Source organism: Agelaius tricolor, unplaced genomic scaffold (assembly GCF_023055355.1).
Source record: "Agelaius tricolor isolate 1412-34295 unplaced genomic scaffold, bAgeTri1.0.p SCAF_30, whole genome shotgun sequence".
NCBI lineage: Eukaryota > Metazoa > Chordata > Aves > Passeriformes > Icteridae > Agelaius > Agelaius tricolor.
The window spans coordinates 1,164,094-1,183,425 of NW_027269290.1; the positions used below are offsets into that span (position 1 = coordinate 1,164,094).

General features: G+C 49.8%; 1 protein-coding gene across 1 annotated transcript; it reads left to right on the forward strand.

Moving 5' to 3' along the window:
• Nucleotides 1-157: 157 nt before the first annotated feature.
• On the forward strand, nucleotides 158-16,560 carry LOC139601298 (cryptochrome-1-like). Its single transcript, XM_071450223.1, has 12 exons — nucleotides 158-363; nucleotides 1,358-1,479; nucleotides 4,047-4,507; nucleotides 5,416-5,532; nucleotides 8,279-8,426; nucleotides 8,661-8,801; nucleotides 9,927-10,097; nucleotides 10,635-10,775; nucleotides 11,208-11,359; nucleotides 13,366-13,463; nucleotides 13,933-14,043; nucleotides 15,704-16,560. Exons 3-12 carry the CDS (start codon nucleotides 4,095-4,097, stop codon nucleotides 15,793-15,795), a joined length of 1,584 nt encoding a protein of 527 aa, XP_071306324.1. The 5' UTR covers nucleotides 158-363; nucleotides 1,358-1,479; nucleotides 4,047-4,094; the 3' UTR covers nucleotides 15,796-16,560.
• Nucleotides 16,561-19,332: the final 2,772 nt, after the last annotated feature.

A 19,332-nucleotide genomic window follows, 5' to 3' on the forward strand; every position in this document is an offset into this window, starting at 1 on the left:
CCCCGCCCCCTCAATTGAATTGGAGCGCTGCCATTGAGCGAGCGCTGCGGGCGGGAACCCAAGCCCCGCCCTCATTAAAGTGCGCGCGTGGGGTGTGGCCTGAGGTTGTGGTGGGGAGGCGGGGGCGGGGCCGAAGGAGCTCCGGGACCAACCGGGAGCCCCCCCGGATCCCCGGCTCTAGGATGCTCCAGCCCTGGGACCCTCCCACCCTGAACCGCGTTAAACCTCCGCGGACAGCGGGCAGGGCTTCGCTGTGAGCGGTCCTTACATAACCCCGCTGTCCCAGCCGGTGTTGTGTAACCGACCCCGTAGGGCGAGGAACCGCTGCCGCGCCCGCCGCCACCACAGGCCGCGGGGAAGGAGGTAAAGGCGGGCTCAGGGAGCCCCCCGGGGAGGCGGTGGGAGTCCAGGCTGGCCCGTTCGCCCCCAGCTGCTGCGGGGCTGGCGCAGGGGCCGCCCTCCCCCGTTGCCTCCTTGCCACTTCCCCGTCCGTCTGAGGGGCCCGGGCAGCGGCTCCTGGGGCCTCAGCCCGTCCTCCCTCCGCCCCATCCCCCATGGGTAGAGACTCGGGTGTGGTTCTCGACCCGTTGCCGGAGAAGCCCCAGTCAAGCCACTGCACTTCGATGTGTTTGGGACTTAATTCCTCCTCTGACTCAATATGCCATTTTCTTGCATCAAAGCTGTATCCAGCACCGTATTTATCACCTAAAGTATTCAAACAGGGGAAAGAACCTAGAAGTTGGAATCAACAGTAGCCTCAAGTCTGGCTCAGTGTGGAGAGTGGGATTATGGACCCAGATTTATGCAAAAAATTAATTCTTAGATCCCAATTAAGAATTGTTCTCGAGCCTGTCAAATCAGAATAACATTAAACAACTTAATGGTGATCGTTATTCCACTTCCCAAGCCCAGACTGTGGTTTGAGAGAGCAGGTGTAAGGCTGCTCTCTCCAGATAAACCGTTGTTTATCTGTTTCACTACTGCCTTTGAAGCAGCCAAAATATAGTAAAGGAGCATTTGACAATGGAGAGTGTCCCACAGAGGAAATTAAACTGTTAAAAATTTCTCTTCCCAGTTCCTTAGGCCTTGGTCTGTCCCTGCCCCATCTGGCTCTGCCAGCTCCAAGGGCCAGTGGGACCAGAGAGGAGCTGCCTGCAATCCTCCTCCTTCACTCTTGGGAATTACACAAAGGCTTGTGTGGCTTAGACCATCTTTGATGCAGAATCCACATCCGTGCAGATATTTATGGTATTTACTGGTGTTTAAAACTGGGCAACTCATTTCTGGATGCCTGTAGGAACAGGGGCAGCACAGTGGGTTTTGTATAGTGCCACTGACAGCTTTTGCATCCCTCCAGCACATTCCTGCTTGTGGAGAGAAATGCTCAGCAGCAGGAGAGCTGGGATCAGTGACCATGTGACCTCTTTTTGGGGTGATATGTTGTAAAGACCCTGGAGCATCAGCTGTGCAACCCTCAAGGTAAGGCCTAGATTTCTGTGCTTTCTGTCGTGGTGTACTTGTCCCAAAGTACAGGGATGAATCCTGTGTGAGGTGTATTTTCTGCCTGCCTGGTTGATTTTTGGGGAGCAGATGTGATCTGGATATGACGGGGAGTGAACAGACTCGATGGGTGAACAGACTCGAGCTGCTCGTTCATGGAGAGGTGGAAGAGTAACAGCAGATAAATCTCAACATGATGTCAATGACAGACAGCACCTGCTCTGCCTTCTCCAACATTCCAGAGCATCTTTCCTTTCCTTGTGACACAACAGGAGTGTCCAAGAGCTCAGTTTCTTTCTGACACCACCCATGGCCTGCTCAAGTGATCCCCCTCCCCATTCTTTCCCATCCAGTAGGGGCTCTCAGCTCTTCACCCAGCTTTGACACCTCTTTGACTCTGGGCTCCCACCCTCCCCAGTGAGCTTCAGCCCATTTTAATGGAGCCTCTGCTCCTCCCAGCCTGTTTTAATGAAATCCTTGTCTTCCCAGCTCTGATTCCCCCAGTCCCCTTTAGTAGCATCCCCAGAGCTGCTGTTTTCCCAGACCCTACAGCCCACCCAGGCCCTGGCCTGGGGCCCGCCTGCCCTGTGCCCAATCCGTGTTGTTGCGTGGTCCTGCTCCCCACTGCTCCTGCAAGGATGCCATCACTGGAAGGGATGTGTCCTGCCTAGGGACGAATCTTGGGGCCATCCCATGGGCTGTGTGGGGCACTGGGCTCAGAGCAGTCCCAGGCGTGTGAGATGAAGGGGCATGGAGGTGAGTGTGATCCCACAGATATCAGGCGGCTGCAGGGCCCTGGATTTGGGGTGACCTTGCAGACCATGTGGGGCCACAGGGCTTGGGACAGCCCCAAAGGCTGTAAGGCTGTGGGGGCCTTGGAGCCCCTGACTGGGGCGGTCCCTCAGTCAGCCTAGCTGGTGCATAGGATGCAGGGGACTCTTCCAGCACACTTTGCATGGTTTAGTACTCAGAAATGCCATCTGGGTGCTCCCCTGAGCAGCAAGAGTCACCTTGTTTTTCCAGTTCTCCCAGGAAGTGGGTGCAGGGCAGAGCACACCACACAGCCCAGCCCTGCACTGGGCTGCACCCTTTGCTTGTGAGTTTGGGGCCTTACTGGGGAGTTGCAACAAAATGGGCCTGTCTGGGTGCTGCTGGTGCATGTGTTTGGGAATGGAGCAAATCAGATTTATGGAAAAGCTGCTGGATGTGGGTTGAGCAGGGGCAAGGGCTGAGTTGCCTGGTGCAGCCATTGTGAGGGGGTGAATGGAGCTGTTTGGCTGGAAGTGCTGAGCTGGATTAGGGGTTGTCATTTGGTTCTTTGCTAATCTCTAATCTCCTTTGGGGGTAAGGCTGGAAATTAGCATCAGGTAGGAACTGACCTGGGAGGTGGGTGTTGAACTTTCCCAATTTTACATGGGAAAGCGAGTTTAGGAGGTGCTGCTGGGCTTGGTGCAGGCAAGGTGTCAGCTGGGCTCCTTCTTTGCTTCCTGGCACCTGCTGTGTCCATTGTCCTGAACAGGGCAGCCAGAGCTTGGGAGCTGCTTTCCAAACTGTACCCTGAGACGCTTCGGCCTCAGATGCAAGGTCAGCACTCCTGCTAACCCTCTGAACTCAGCTGAAGTGGCTCAAAGGGGAATAAATGTATAAATCAAGAGTAGTTTTGTGTCATTATCACACCCAGCTCTGCTCTGGAGGCAGGCTGGGAGAGCTGGGGATGCCCAGCTTAGAAAAGAAAAGGGGAGATTTCAGAGCCCCTTCCAGTGCCTAAAGGGGCTTCAAGAGAACTAGAGAGGGACTTGGGACAAGAGTCTGGGGGAACAAGACAAGGGGGAATGGTTTCCCACTGCCGGAGGGCAGGATGAGATGGGATATTGGAAGAAATTCTTCCCTGTGAGGGTGGTGAGGCTCTGGCCCAGGTTGCCCATAGCACCTGTGGCTGCCCCATGCCTGGAAGTGTCCAAGGCCAGGTTGGATGGCGCTTGGAGCAACCTGGGACAGAAGAAGGTGTCCCTGCCTATGGCAGGAGGTAGAACTGGATGGGCTTTAATGTCCCTTCCAACCCAAACTAGTCTGGGATTCTGTGAAATCCATAAGTTCAGATGTCCCCTAAAATCGCCTGACAGACGGAGTATTGCACCAGGTCTCTGATGAGCTGATTGCTCAGAGGACCTCCTTGAAATCAGCTGATGACTTCCAGAAGATTTGCTGACAGCTACATCTGTGGGGTTAAAAAGTGTTTGTGCACTAAATGGAGCTCTGGCAGCTCCATCTGTTTTGATTCCTTCCTTCTGGTGAGTGTTATTGGGATGTGATTTCATTGAGGGATTTAATTTAAGGATTTGATTGACTCATTTGGGGCAGAGGCCATTCTCTGTGGAGCTGGGTAGTGATTCTGCTGCTGAATGATGGGGTCAGAGGAGAGGTTTGGTCTTGTTCCTGCATATCTCTCTTATGAAAACTTATCAAAGCAAGAAGTTTGTTCTAAAAACTGCAGAGGATTTTTTGGAGCTCTATTTCTAATTGTTAATTGATCTTGTTCTTTATAGGGATTTGGTATCCTGGAAGCCAAGGGTTCCCTTCCTCTTGTAGCCAGGATGCTGCATCGCACCATTCACCTTTTCCGGAAGGAGCTCCGGCTCCACGACAACCCAGTGCTGCTGGCTGCCCTGGAGTCCTCAGAGGCTCTGTACCCCGTGTACATCCTGGACAGAGCATTCCTGACCTCCTCCATGCATATCGGGGCCCTGCGCTGGAATTTCCTGCTCCAGTCCCTTGAGGATCTCCACAAAAACTTGGGCAAGCTGGGCTCCTGCTTGCTGGTTATTCAAGGGGAGTATGAGCTCGTTCTCAGGGATCACATCCAGAAGTGGAATATCACTCAAGTGACACTGGATGCAGAGATGGAGCCGTTTTACAAGGAGATGGAGGCCAACATCCAGCGCCTGGGGGCAGAGCTGGGCTTTGAGGTGCTCTCCCTGGTGAGCCACAGCCTGTACAATACCCAGCGGTACGTGACTGCCCCAAACCCACAAGTGTCTCCAGGGAGGTCATTTTAGAAGAGGAAAGGCCAAGTGTCTTGGTTTTTCCTTTGGAGGAAATTGAGCTGTCTGAGGTGAACGTGGTGCTGTTTGCTGGGAGAACTTTGTTGCTCCCTTGGAAGAAACAGAAGAGATTGTGCACAGGTTTTAGAATTTCAGCCCAAACAGCTGCTTAACTTTTTCCTTTTGGGCAGTTTAATTCACCTAAAAACTTACTCTTTTAAACAGAGTGGAAGAAATTCTCTAACACCTTTAGTAGGACTTGTAAAAGTTCTATTGAATATGGTAAGAGTTTTTGGTGTCAGATTTTTTCAAACTCTTTCAAGTCAGCTTTCACTGGTGTTTGAATACACTTGGATCCAAGCTGTTACTCAGTGTTGAATGACTGAAGATATTGAAATTATTAAGAAGGAAAGCAGTAATAACTAAACCAGCCCTAACACTCCAATTTTGCAAAACCCCTAAATTATGTAAATGAATGGACATGTGTAACTTGCTGTCTTGAATTCGAGCTGTTTGCACAGGTCATTGCTCTGAGAGGACAGTTACTTACTGCCCTGAACCTATATTTTGTGACTCCAGAGGTGTCCCATGCCCTGCCCTGTGTGTCCTGGCTGTATGTGGCTGTGCAGGTGAGGCCATGGCTGGAATCCTGATCCCGGTTTTGTTGTCTTAGGTCCTGAGAAACTGCTCTTGGGATAGATGCACACTCACCCAGGGGAGTTTCACTTGTAAAATCTGTAATTTCTACATTCAGTTGCACTAATGGAGTTGTTACAGCCTGTGATGTCACCTTCCTGTCCACTGGCAGTTCCAGCTTCTTCCTTGGTTTCTGTTATGTGAGAAGAGATCTTGTTGTTTTGGTTTTTTTTTTAAGGATTTTGGACCTAAATGGTGGGAGTCCCCCATTAACGTACAAGAGGTTCCTTCACATTCTGTCTTTGCTTGGTGACCCTGAGGTGCCTGTCCGAAACCTCACAGCTGAAGACTTCCAGTAAGTACCAGCCTGTGAGCAGGAATCGCTGGTCCTCTTTCTCTGCCCAAAAGAAGAGCCAGGCCCAAATGATAATGAGGCATTTTAGATGTTTTCTTGTTTTATTTCTGTGCATGGAGGGTTATTGATTCTATATACAGGGGATGTAACTGTTGTTGGGAGGGGAGAGCAGATGGCAGAATGGTCTGATACTCATCTCTTTTTGTGTTTGTGCAGATTTCTCACCATGTGGGACACCTCACAAAGTAATGGTTGGATTCAATGACTTAAAGGTTTTTTCCAACCTTAATGATTGATTCTATGATTCCATAAAAGTCTTAAGCTTTTGCAAAGCACTTTGTCTTGCTTTGAAAAGACAGGTGTCTGCTAAAGAAGGCAGGAACCTCCCTTGAAAGGGAAAATGTAAACCCCCTCCCTCCAAATTATTATAATTTTGAAATTATGAGGCTCTCAGGCAAAGATATGGGAATAGGAATAGCAGTTCTTTACTAGGAAAATTAAAAATACAAATAAAATAGTAAAAAAACCCCCAAAAAACAACCAACACACTGACAGAGTCAGAATATGACCTGACACCCTGTGTGTCAGGGTGGTGGCACAGCCCCATCCCATGGTGGCTCAGCCCTCCTGCAGTGCCAGCTGTGGTTCTGCTGGAGCAGGGATCCTGCACAAGGGGGGAGTTTTCCTCTGCAGCTCCAGGGCTGCTGGAGATGGGCCTGGGCTCCCTCTGGCAATGCAGGGCAGCAGAAAGCTGCTCCTCTGGAAATGCAGTGGGAAAGGGCTGACTGTGCTGTTCCAAACCTCAGATTGTACCCAGGTAGGAATGCTTGGCTTCTCCCCTGGGTGGAACATCTCCCAGTGGGATGATATCATTTCATCAGCCATGCAGGGACACTCAATGGCCATGAACAGAAGAGATCTCCCCAGAGGGAGAGTGTGAAGATACAAAGAAAACTGCCCCACCTGGTTTTAATAGGTGGCCCAATGAACAGAGGATAACTGCCCCACCTCTAACAGATGGCAATAGGATACACAGCCCCAGCCATATCTTGTAACCTAAGACACACCTTGAGAAAAGCTTTTAAGAGATGTCAAACTCCTGCAGAGGAAAGCCTGGGGAATTAACTCAAAGGCATGCTCTGCATTCCTCTCAAGATTTTGGACAGGAATTAGATGAACCACAATAGCTTGTTTTATGCAGGAAGTTCGATGGAATGATCCTACTGTTCCCTCCTGGCTTTAAATCTCTGCTCCCCTCTGCTATATGGGAAAGAGAGACTGAGCCCTTGTCTCCCAGGACTTGAGAAGTAGCTCAGAGTCAAGGATGTCTTGTGTTTAGCTCTCCATGAGGTTAGTGATTCAAAGGGAGGTAAGACAAGCAGGAGAGAGCTGGAATGGGACTGCAGGTGCTTGGGATTCAACATCAGGTGCCTCCTGCATGGCCTCAGCTCAGTGCCACCAACCCAGGCTTGGATCTTCCCATTTTGGGGGAATCGTGTTACTTCCTGAATGTTGTCCTGAGACAGTCTGATAACGAGACTTATTTAAGTACTGGAATATATAAGTTCCTGTATTTTTTTCTAGCACTGTTCTTTTTTTCCCCCTTTCTTGCCTGATTTGTTCGTTTGGACTTTTAAAATTAATGCTGATGAGAGATAAGAGGTTCACATGCTTCCCAGCAGGCCTGAGCTATGTCAATGCTCTGAGAGCTGCACTGGCCCCACCTCTGTAGGTGTCTGCAGCAGGGCTGAGCTCAGGTTTGTCCAGGTAAGTACAAAGATCTGTTGATGTCTGAGTTAATTCACGGGTTGTGAGAAGTGTCTGTGTCATCAGCACTTCCTTGGGCCTCTTCATCTGTGTTTTATGGCATGGAAGAAAAACCAAACTGATGCTCTTCCAGCCATATGGGGAGCAGAGGCCTTGGGAAGCTTCAGCAACTGAGGCTGAGGAGATGGGGGGGGCTGCTGAGGGGTGTGGGCTTGGGGGCCCCAGCTTGGTTAAGAATGAGTAGCTGGGGTGGCCCAGCTCTCCTGCCTCCTTTCCCTCTCCTGCTTCCTTCCCTATGAAACTGAAAGAGAGAAGGTTTAGATTAGATGTTGGGAAGAAATTCTGCAGTAGTGAGGCCCTAGCACAGATTGTCCAGAGAAGCTGTGGCTGCCCCATGCCTGGAAGTGTCCAAGGCCAAGTTGGCCGGGGCTTGGAGCAACCTGGGGAAGGTGACCCTACCCATGGCAGGAGGGGGACCTGGATGGGCTTTAATGTCCCTTCCAACCCAAACCAGTCTGGGATTGTGTGGCTCCAGAGTGACCTCTCCTCAGAGGCACTCAGAGGAGCTGGAGTGGCATTTGGAGGCAGCACCATAATTGTGTTTAGGGTCTGAGGAGGCTCTTGGTTCCCTCCTAGGGATGGATGTGACAGCTGGGAGGAACTGGAGAGGAGCTGCCTCTGAGCCTTGTGTAGGGCATGGGAACTGAAAGGGGTCTGAGCTGGGGGTGCAGCTGACTGCTCTGAGCACTGTAACTTGGTGGGACTGTTCTTCCCCAGTTCTGGCTAGAATTCCCTGGAGCAATTGCAGGATGAACTCTTCTCCCCCAGGAGAGTACAGCCTGGGATTTCTCACTGTGCTTTCATTGTCTGTGCTCTGGTTGGACTGTGATAGATGATACTTGGTATGTGCATCGACAGGGACTGCCTCTATCTTCTGGCTCCTGTTGTTCCTTTCAAAGAGTTTTCTCTCTCACCTCAGGAGATGTAGGGCCCCGGACCCGGGCCTGGCTGAGTGTTACAGGGTGCCTCTCCCTGTGGATTTGAAGATTTCCCCAGAGAGCCTTTCCCCTTGGAGAGGAGGGGAGACTGAAGGGCTGCAGCGCCTGGAGCAACACTTGACTGACCAGGTCAGCCCTGATGGAACCCAGGCTGAGATCGGTGCCCGGCTTGGCTTGGAGGAGGGTGGCAGCTTGGGCTCGGGTTTTGTTCTCCTTGATTTCTGGGAAGTGGGAGTGTTTTCCAGGCATGACATCAAACAAGCCCCTCTGATAGTTAAGCCAGTTCCAAGAGCTTTCCTCTGTTTATTACTGGCCGTGTGTCATCTTGTGCTGCCTGAACCCAAATTTCTGTTTTCATTTCAGGGCTGGGTAACAAGTTTTACTAAACCAAGGACAATCCCAAACTCGCTGCTTCCAAGCACCACAGGCTTGAGCCCATATTTCAGTATGGGCTGTCTGTCAGTTCGGACATTTTTTTATAGGTTGTCAAACATTTATGCTCAGGTAAGCCAATAATTGGTCCTAAGTAAGCAAATCCAAAACTGTGACAAGTCTGGCATGGGAGGCAGGATTTAACACTCGGATCATCTTGGTAGAGACTTGGTGTATCAAAAAATGCTGCTTTGTTAGTGTCTTCTCACAGTTTCCCATGAAATCTGTGGAGTGGCTTCATGTTCTGTGAAACAGCCACAGAATGTCTGCAGCTCTTCCCAATTAAGTTTTAGAAACAGGATATTAATATTCTAAATTCATGTTTTCATCAGGAACTGTAGCGACAGGGCAATAGGGAATGGCTTCAAACTGAAAGAGAGCGGATTTGGATTAGATGTTGGGAAGAAATTCTTTCCTATGAGGGTGGTGAGGCCCTGGCACATGGTCCCCAGAGAAGCTGTGGCTGTCCCGTCCCTGGAAGTGTCCAAGGCCAGGTTGGATGGGGCTTGGAGCAACCTGGGCTAGTGGAAGGTGGCCTTGCCCATGGCAGGGGGTAGAGTGAAATGGGCTTTAATGTCCCTTCCAACCCAAATCATGGTTCTATGAATAGGGAACCAGCAGACCTAAGATCAGCATGGAAGTCCAGGCAAACCTTCCTAAATTTCAAGGATTTAGTTTGTCTGTCTGGTGGTTAAGGGAAGTTTCTGATTGGTTTATACAGTTTTGTTTCTGGAAATCAACTGATTTTATCTTAGACAAGTTTTAATTGTTGCATAAATAAAAACCACTTTCTGAAATCTTGTTTGATTCTTAAGAAAAAGTGAGGTTTAAACCAGCCCAAGAAAACCAACCTCCTTTACCTCCACCTTAAGATTATCATTTGAGACATGGCTGAGCCACCTGAATTCAGTTAACACATTAATAAACATATGCTTGGTGTAAGAAATCCCAGTGTGACACAGTTTTGCAAGGTAGATGGAGTATGTTTGAGGTAACACTGAAGTCTGGCAGTTTGGTTTTGCTTTGGCCCAGACAGCATTGCCTCAGATATTTGATTTCCTTGACTTGAACACTAAAGTACCTTGAAACTAGTATTTTAGTCAGATTAATCTTTATTTTATAGGCCTGACACTCAGAAAATGAGTGAAGCTGCAATGATATGTATGAACTGAAGCTGTCACCTTGTGTCTTTTGCAGGCAAAGCATCACTCTCTGCCTCCAGTGTCGCTCCAAGGGCAGCTGTTGTGGAGGGAATTCTTCTATACAGTAGCATCAGCAACGCCCAACTTCACCCAGATGGCTGGGAACCCCATCTGCCTCCAGATCTGCTGGTACAAGGATGCAGAGAGGCTCCACAAATGGAAGACGGTAATGAGGTTCATGGCCACAGCAGCTGCATTGGAGCTTGGAGCTTTCCTCTTCCCTTGATCTGTCCCTGCTGGCAGTTTGAATGCATCTTGCAGTGGTGTGACAGGCTGTGAGAGCTGGGAATGTTGAGCCTGGAGAAAAGAAGGCTCCAGGGAGACCTTAGAGACCCTTCCAGTGCCTAAAGGGGCTCCAGGGGAGCTGGAGAGGGACTTGAGACAAGGAGTGGAGTGACAGGACAAGGGGAATGGCTTCCAGCTGACAGAGGGCAGTGTTAGATGGGATACTGGGACGAAGTTCTTCCCTGTGAGGGTGGTGAGCCCCTGGCCTAGGTTTCCCAGAGCAGCTGTGGCTGCCTCTGGATCCCTGGAAGTGTCCAAGGCCAGGTTGGATGGGGCTTGGAGCAACCTGAGCTAGTGGAAGTGTCCCTGCCCATGGCAGGGGGTGGAATGGGCTTTAATGTCCCTTCCCACCCAAACCAGTCTGTAATTCTGTGAAAGCAGTGTATGGGGGAGAGCTGATGTTCCTGTTCTGCTGCAGGCACAGACAGGGTTCCCATGGATCGATGCCATTATGACCCAGCTGCGCCAGGAAGGCTGGATCCATCACCTGGCTCGGCACGCTGTCGCCTGCTTCCTGACACGAGGAGACCTTTGGATCAGCTGGGAAGAGGGAATGAAGGTTCACTGCTGGCTTTTATTTTCCTCTGTTCTGCCTAGCCCCGAGAAACCCTGCACAGCCTGAGTCTAGCAGTGGACAGTTCTACAGAGCAGGGTTTGGTTCTGCCCCTTCCTGTGGATCTCAGGCTTTATGGAATATCTTTGTTTGTCACTCAGTGCAGTGGTGAGGGTTCATTCCCTTCCCCAAATCCTCATGATTTTTGGATAACGAGGATACTGGTGGAGACATGCTCAGTCTCTAGCAGGTTCCAAACCCAGAGTTTTTGGGTTGCTCTGTCTTTTGTCTATGGAGAGCATTCCTAGTGTGCCTGTGAGGAGGCAGCCCTGGCCCCACAGTGCTGTGCTTCCAGTAGCAGCCTCCCAGTCTGCTTTTGCCTAGTTTTTGCTATATAGCCATTTCAGGGCTTTTTCTCTTCCCATCCCTGATGTGCAGGTGTTTGAAGAGCTGCTTTTAGATGCTGACTACAGCATCAACGCTGGGAATTGGATGTGGCTGTCAGCCAGCGCCTTCTTCCACCAGTACACACGGATCTTCTGCCCTGTCCGCTTCGGGAAGCGCACAGACCCCCAAGGCGACTACATCAGGTCAGGGGACACCCACCCCACCACCTCCCTGAGAGCTTCTCAAGCTCCTCTTGAGAAGGAACAGCAGGAACTGGATCAGTTTCAAACACACACAGCTGGTAAACAGGACTCATAGCAATGGTTTTATTGAACACTTGGGGAAACTGAGGCATGGAGAAGCAGAGAGATATCTGTTATTCCAAGTGATGGCTGAGCAGGGCTTGTGTTCATTTGTGAGCACTTGTTGTGTCCAGTACCATGTTTGATCACTAGGCTGGCTCCTCTTTCCAAAGGATTTGAGAAGAACTTCCCACAGCTTCCCTGCTCCACTGCGCTTCCCTGCTTCTGCTCCCTGCACTTTTTTTTCTTGCTTTTCATAGAATTCTGGGATATGCTTGGAAGGGAGCTTAAACCTCATCCAGTTCCACTCCCTGCCATGGGCAGGGACACTTTCCACTATCCTAAGGCTTCTCCAAGCCTGGCCTTGGACAGTTGCAGGGATGGAACAGCCATAGCTTCTCTGGGCAACCTGTGCCAGGGCCTTACCACCCTCACAGGGAGGAATATCCCAATATCCAACCTAACCCTGCCATTCTTTAGTTGCGCACACATAGGTTTTATTTTCCACTCTAAGTCCTCTTTGCTTCAGAGTCTCATTTTTTTGTCTCTCCATAATGTGCTGATGGACTTTCTCAAAGCACTGGGCTCACTGTGTTAGTGTTGAGCAAACAGCTTGTCTTGGTTTGAAAGGCAGGTGTCCGCTGAGGAAGGTGGGAGCCTCCCTTGGAATGGAGAATGTGAAGCCCCTCCCTCCAAATTATTATAATTTTGAACTTAAGGGGCTCTCAGGCAAAAATATATGAGATTAGGAATAACAGTTCTTTACTAGTATGTATAACATGGCAAACAAACAACAACGACTGCAGCATCAGCAATAACAGAGCAGGAGCCCAGTCCCAGCCTTGGGGCTGCGGTGCTTTCCCTCTGGTGCAGTTCCGGGCACGGCCAGCAGGGGCGCTGCTGGCTCCCGGCGGGCGGGGCCGGTGCAGTGATCCCCGCGGGGCTGCAGGGGGCGCTGTGGGGCGGCGCGGCGAGGGCGCGGCAATGGCGGCGAGGGCCCAGACGGGGAGGGATGGAGGAGAGGCTTTGCTCCACAAACCCCGGGGTAGTCAGTCCCGGTGCCCCCACAGGACTCTGAGAAACGCTAGGCTGGAACAGCAGGAATGAGTGAAAAATCCCCGCGTGGTGGGCGAGATGTGTCAAGATCTGCGGCAGGAGCTGGAACTGCTGGACGTCCCAGTAGCGCACAGGGGTGCGGGGCCCAGCAGCAGAAGAAAAGCAGCTCCCAGCTGGGTTGTGGCCGTGGCAGCGAATTCCTTTTCCCAGGCTGCGGGTCCCACCGTCCTCCGAAGCCCAGATTGAGCGAGAGATCCGCAACTGCCCCAGTCCTTTACCTGCTTCTAATCCCGGGGTGTCTCTGTCCCTCCCAGAGAAGCTCCCAAAAATCAGAGGAGTTCCCCCTTCCTGCAGTCTCAAGCACACAGCCATCAGTGCTACTTAACAACACAATGGGAAAAAATACCGCCGCGAGTAGAGGAAAGAAAAGGAAAGAAAACCCAACCCCCAGCACAGCTCAATTTCCCCACATCTCTTCCTTGCATCCTGTCTAGATTTGGGTATTGCCAAGGAGAAGCCTTTGCTGAGGTACCTCAGAGTGGGACAAAAATTACTTTGCCATTCTGCAATAATTTTTTAAGATTAGTTTGTTTTTAAAATTTATTAATGAAATCAAAACCGAAGTACTGTTTAAATCACCCCATTTATTCTACGCTGTGAAGTTAACTTTTGGAAGATACCACCTATGGAGATTTGAGAACATAAACCTGATTTTTTTGTGGAGAATTAATCAGAACTTTCCCACAGATTGTAATCTCAATATTAACATGGCACAGGTTGGCTTACACTTCTCTGAATGAATGAATATTTACCTGCAGGATTATAAACCCCCCTATTATCCCTATTTTTAGGAAATACTTGCCCATACTAAAGAACTTTCCCTCCAAGTACATCTATGAGCCCTGGACAGCATCTGAAGAGGAGCAGAAGCAAGCAGGATGTATCATAGGTAATCAATTCACATTCCTTGCTAAGGATTTTTCTGCTGCTAACTATCCAAAATAAATGTGTATGAGATGGAAGCATCACGCTTCCAACATAAGCCATTTATCTTCTGAAAATGGATGAATCCAACAGCCTTCCTTCTGTTCATTCTCCATTAACATTTTTTTATAGGAGTCTCATTTCACAGTACATATTTTTGCTTCAACTTTATGTCCTAAAACTCTTGGATCACTCCATACTTTTGCCTTTAAATTTATTTATCTTGGATGCTTGGCTGCTTTAAATAATATCAGAATATCTTGTGCTTTTACTCCTGGTCTAACACATCTTTGAAGGCTCTTAGGTCAAAGTGGGAGCTGTTCTCTTTGATGGAAAGGATTAGACACTTCCATTTAAGAAAAGCTGGAAGTATTCCAAATCCAGGGAAAATGTCTTTGCTGAGTGTGGTAAAGGCTCTGTCTCCACATTACCAGGTCAGGATTACCCCTTCCCCATGGTGAACCACAAGGAAGCCAGTGACCACAACCTGCAGTTGATGAAACAGGTCAGAGAAGAGCAGCACAAAACAGTCCAGCTCACGAGAGGTGAGAGATGCTGCAGCACCCACATTCCCTGTGCTGTGACACACAGACTGTCCTCAGGAACCTGGGCTCTGGGGCTCAGCTTTGGGTGCTTTTCCAGGATGCTTTTCCATGTTGGATACTAACATCATGAGCAACTCTTCTGGTTACTGTTAAAATGCTGTCTCAAGTGCGAGAACAAGAGTGTGAGCCTTTTCTTCCTTCCCTGTCCCCGTGGAGCATCCTCCTGCCTGCTGTAGAAATGCCTTCCCAAAACCAGATCTTCTCCCCCTGCCCTGACCCCCCAGCCCCAGGCTGGCTGAGTGTGTCTCCAAGGTGCAGAAATCTCTGCAGCTCTGCCCATGCCTCTTGTAAACCAGAACATTCTTACTTGTCCTTGGTACCATGATCTGCCTTATGCCATAGCAGAAATTGAGATGCCCACTGAGCATAAAGCTCTGGAGAGTTGAGTTGTTCCAAGAAATTTACCCTTTGGCATGGTTTTCTGCATTGCTTAACCCTGTGGATAACAAACAGGTAGTTATCAGGTAAGGCTAGAACACTCCAACTGTGCCAAGCCTGAAGTACTTAATTAATTAGGTATTTCCAGTCACACAGATGGGTCACTTACGGCACCTGTGCTCTTAAAATTGAAGTCCCAGGGCCTGTGCTGAGCTCAGAGGAATCCTTCACAGTAAAACATGGAATCTCAGCCTGGTTTGGGTGGAAAAGGACTTTAAAGCTCATCCAGTTTCCACGCCCTGCCGTGGGCAGGAACACCTTGCACTATCCCATGTTTTTCCAAACCCTGTCCAACCTGGCCTTGGACACTTCTAGGGATCCAGGTGCAGCCACAGCTTCTCTGGGCAGCCTCTGCCAGGGCCTCATCAACCTCACAGGGAAGAATTTCATCCCAGTATCACACCTAACTCTGCCCTCTAGCAATGCGAAGCCATTCCCATTTGTTCTGTCCCTCCAGGCCCTTGTCCCATGTCCCTCTCCAGCTCTCTTGGAGCCCCTTTAGGAAGGGTCTGTCAGGTCTCCCTGGAAGCCTTCTCTTCTCTAGGCTGAACATTCCCAGTTCTCCCAGCCTGGCTCCATAATGGAATTTAGGTGACAAAATACCTTTCTATTTAAGAGTGGGCCACAACAGCCTCTCTATATTATAGAAAACCAACATGCAGCAGCTGAGGGGAACCTTAACTGTTCTTTCCTTCACCCCTCTAATCTGAGGGAATTAATTTTTCCAAACCTTGGAATGGATACCTATTAATGTGTCCATGATGTTGCACACTGGAATAGTACAGATATAACCACTGTATGCTGGCAGTTCTTCCAGCAGCCCTGTGGTACCAGGGACTGAATGTTGGGAAAGCCAAAATTTTGAGAGTCCCTGACTCCAAGTGTTATCCCAATGCCCATCTCAGTATGAAAACTAGCTCATACAGGGGAGCAGATATTGGAATAGAGTAAGGGCTAAGGAGTAGGATGGGACTTGGAACAGTCTGGAAGGTGTGGAGTGGAATGAAATGAGCTTTAAGGCCCCTTCCAACCCAAACCATCCTGGGATTTCATTATTCTTGTTGCCTATGAACAGAAGCATTTTGCGATACTTTGTATCTTAATCTGACTGAAGTCGGCGAAGACTTTGCAAACTGTAATCCTTCTTTATTTCTTGCTGTAGATGATGCAGATGACCCCATGGAAATAAAGGTAAAACGTGACCATTCAGAAGAAAACATTTCAAAAGGAAAAGTGGCCCGAACAGCAGAATAAACCAAAATTCCCTCCGGGGTCACCTGCTGGGTACCAAAAGAGGCAAGAGAGGAGAGCCGGGGCCAGTTGAGTTGGCCAACCACTGTCCTCCATACTTTGCCCTGCTGATGGTGCCTCTTGCTTGCGACCTCACCTCAGGAGATGTGTTGGATCTTGAGTAGTTTTAGTGCAGTTATTTTGTATGGAATTGTTTATCTTTGAGTGGCTTCTGGACCATTTGTTGAAGCTGTTGGGTGAATGCAAGAGGTGCGTGGTTGTGGCAGGTCCTGCTGCTGCAGCATCCTTCAAGTCCATGTTATTCATGCATATGTATAAATAGATTTTGTGAAAAATATCTTAATGTCAGAAGACCATGTGCACATTAAAGTGGTTGCACATTAGTATTAGGACCTTGATTTGCTTGCCTTGTAGAAACAAACTTAGGGATGTTCAGATTATTTATTCTAAGTTCCTAGTTTATGACTGTAGTCCCCAGTTTGGGGAGACAGAGTGCAGCCCCTTGTAGCTTCTGTGTAGGTTTTAAGTCATAAGTAGGAATTATTACGCATTTTAAGGACAAAGTTGAAAATATCTCACTGAATTAGGGCTAATATATAACTTGGTCACCATAATTCTCTTCCTTGGCTAACTAGAACTGGAGGGCAGAGATTAATTCTATCATGTACCACATGGAAAGATTTCTCCTTCCGCTGAAATGTATTGTTGTGATGTTTGGCAAGGCTGGATTAGTCAATTATGATTGGGGGTTTGGGGGTGGGGAAGTGCAGTGGGGTTTTCATGGCTGCAGGTAGTATTCTGGGTTTGGAAAGAAATAAAACTTATTTCTGACATGAACAATGCAAGGGCTCTGAAGCAATCTGTCATCACAATATCCATCGGTCCTCTCGGGAAACCTGGTGGCACAGCAGCTCCAGCAGCAATCCAAACTCCTTGGAAGCATCCCAGGATCTAGTGCAGGAGCAGCACAGGAGCCACGAGCACCAGGAGGAGGCCGTAACTGCAGGATCTTTCAATGCTGCTAGAGACCTGCAGAAACTGTCAGGACAGACCATGCTGGCAGCAGGACAGTGAGGTGTAAATAAAAAGCTGCAAGGAACTTCCTGCTGCTCCAAGCCTGCATCAAGCTCCTGGAGATGCCCATATTCCCTGATACTTCAGCCCTCCAGCAAACGTAATAACTTGCAGGGATGGCCAGAAGGAAAGGCCTTCTGCCTCCCCCTTTATGGAAGGTAGAATTCCAAGGTGGTGCTTGTTTCTTTGGGGAGATCTGTTGCTTCAAAGCTGCCTGGCATTCCTTCCCTCTGTCATTGGGCTCCTTCCTGTGCCTGAAGGGATTTACAGCATCCCTGAAGGGCTGGAAGGAGCATCTGGGAGACTCCAGGCCTGCCAGCCTGACATCAGTGCCCAGTAGGATAATGGAACAGACCATCTTGGGTGCTATCACCTGGTACCTACAGGATGCCTAGGGGATCAGACCCAGCCAGTATGGGTTTGGGAGGAGCAGGTCCTGCCTGACCAACCTGGTCTCCTTCTATGACCAGGTCACCTGCCTGCTGGATGCAGGAAAGGCTGTGGATGTTGTGTACCTGGACTCCAGGAAGGCCTTTGGCACTGTCTCCCACAGCACACTCCTGGAAAAGCTGCAGCCCACGGCTTGGGCAGGAGCACTTGTGCTGGGTTCAGAACTGGCTGCATGGCTGGCCCAGAGAATGATGGTGAGTGGGGCTGCATCCAGCTGGCAGCCAGTCACCAGTGGTGTCCCTCAGGGATCTGTACTGGGGCCAGTTCTGTTTAATATCTTTATTGATTACATGGATGAAGGAATTGAGTCCACCGCCAGTAAATTTGCACATGAGACCAAGCTGGGAGCATGTGTTGATCTGCTTGAGGGTAGGAGGGCACTGCAGAGAGACCTGGAATGGCTGGATGGATGGGTTTAATCTAACAGGATGAATTTTATTAAGTCCAAGTGCCCAGTCCTGCATTTTGGCCACAATAACCCCCTGCAATGCTACAGGCTGGGGACAGTGTGGCTGGACAGTGCCCAGGCAGAAAGGGACCTGGGGGTGCTGGTGACAGCCGGTTGAATATGAGCCAGCAGAGTGCCCTGGTGGCCCAGAAGGCCAATGGCTCCTGGCCTGGATGAGGAATGGTGTGGCCAGCAGGAGCAGGGAGTCATTCTTCCCCTGTACTTGGCACTGGTGAGGCCAAACCCTGAGTGTTGTGTCCAGTGCTGGCCCCTCAGTTTGGGAAGGATGAGATGCTTGAGTGCGTCCAAAGGAGCACAACAAGGCTGGTGAGGGGCTTGGAACACAAACCCTGTGAGGAACCACTGAGGGAGATGGGGGTGCTCAGCCTGGAGAAAAGGAGACTCAGGGGGACCTTATCACTCTCTAGTGACCACCCTGAAAGGTGGTTATGGCCAGATGGGGGTTGGTCTCTTCTCCTTGGTGACCAATGACAGGATGAGAGGTCACAGCCTGAAGCTGCACCATGGGAAGTTTAGGTTAGATATTAGAAAAAAAATATTCACAGAAAGAGTGGTTCAGCATTGGAATGGGCTGCGCAGCAAGTGGTGTATTCACTGTCCCTGGAGGTGTTTAAAAAAAGACTTGATGAGGCACTCAGTGCCATGGCTTAGTTGGTAAAGTAGTAGGTCACAGGTTGAACTCAATGATCTCAAAGGTCTTTTCCAACCTGGTTTATTCTGTGATTCTGTGTCTGCAGCCTGGTCCAGTGCAGGGGCTCCAGGAATGCAGATCTGGCTCCTGCCTCGGGTTTCAAGGCACAGTCTTTGCCTTCAAGCCCTAAAGGGGCTGGTCTTTTTTCCTGAATGTTTCTACCTTGAAGTAGCAGTCTCTACCTGAGTGTCCTGGTTCAGAGCTTCACTGAATTCTGGGGCTGTGTAGTACAGCAGAATTGTGAAATCCCAGACTGGTTTGGGTGGGAAGAGACATTAAAGCCCATCCTGTCCCACCCCTTGCCACGGGCAGGGACATCTTCCACTATCCCAGTTTACTCCGAGCCCTGTCCAGCATGGCCTTGGACACTTCCAGCAGCCACAGCTGCTCTGGGCATCCCGTGCTAGGACCTCACCAACCTTTCAAGGCCTCTTTGGAACTTCTGTTGTTGCAAAGCAGTTTCACAGTCTGGTCTGTGGTTGGAAGGAACAGGACTTGGCCTGCAAAGGAGCTGCTGTGAGAGCAGGAGCTGTGTTTGAGCAAGAAACAGCAAGTGCAGTTGGAGTCTGACCTCTGCTTCTGGCTGACAAAGTAGCATTGGAGAAGTTTCTGAAAGAAGTAAAATCATGGAGTCACAGAATCCTTGAGGTTGGAAAAGCCCTCTAGGATCACCAAGTCCAAATGTTTCCCCAGCACTGCCATCTACGCCCTAATCCATGTTCCCAGGGGACACATCCACACACTTTTTGAACACTTTAATGAGTGGTGACTCCACCACTGCCACAGGTGAGGGGGTGCCTTGCCATGGCCTGACCACCCTTTCCAGAAAGAAATTTTTCATAATATCCAACCTAAA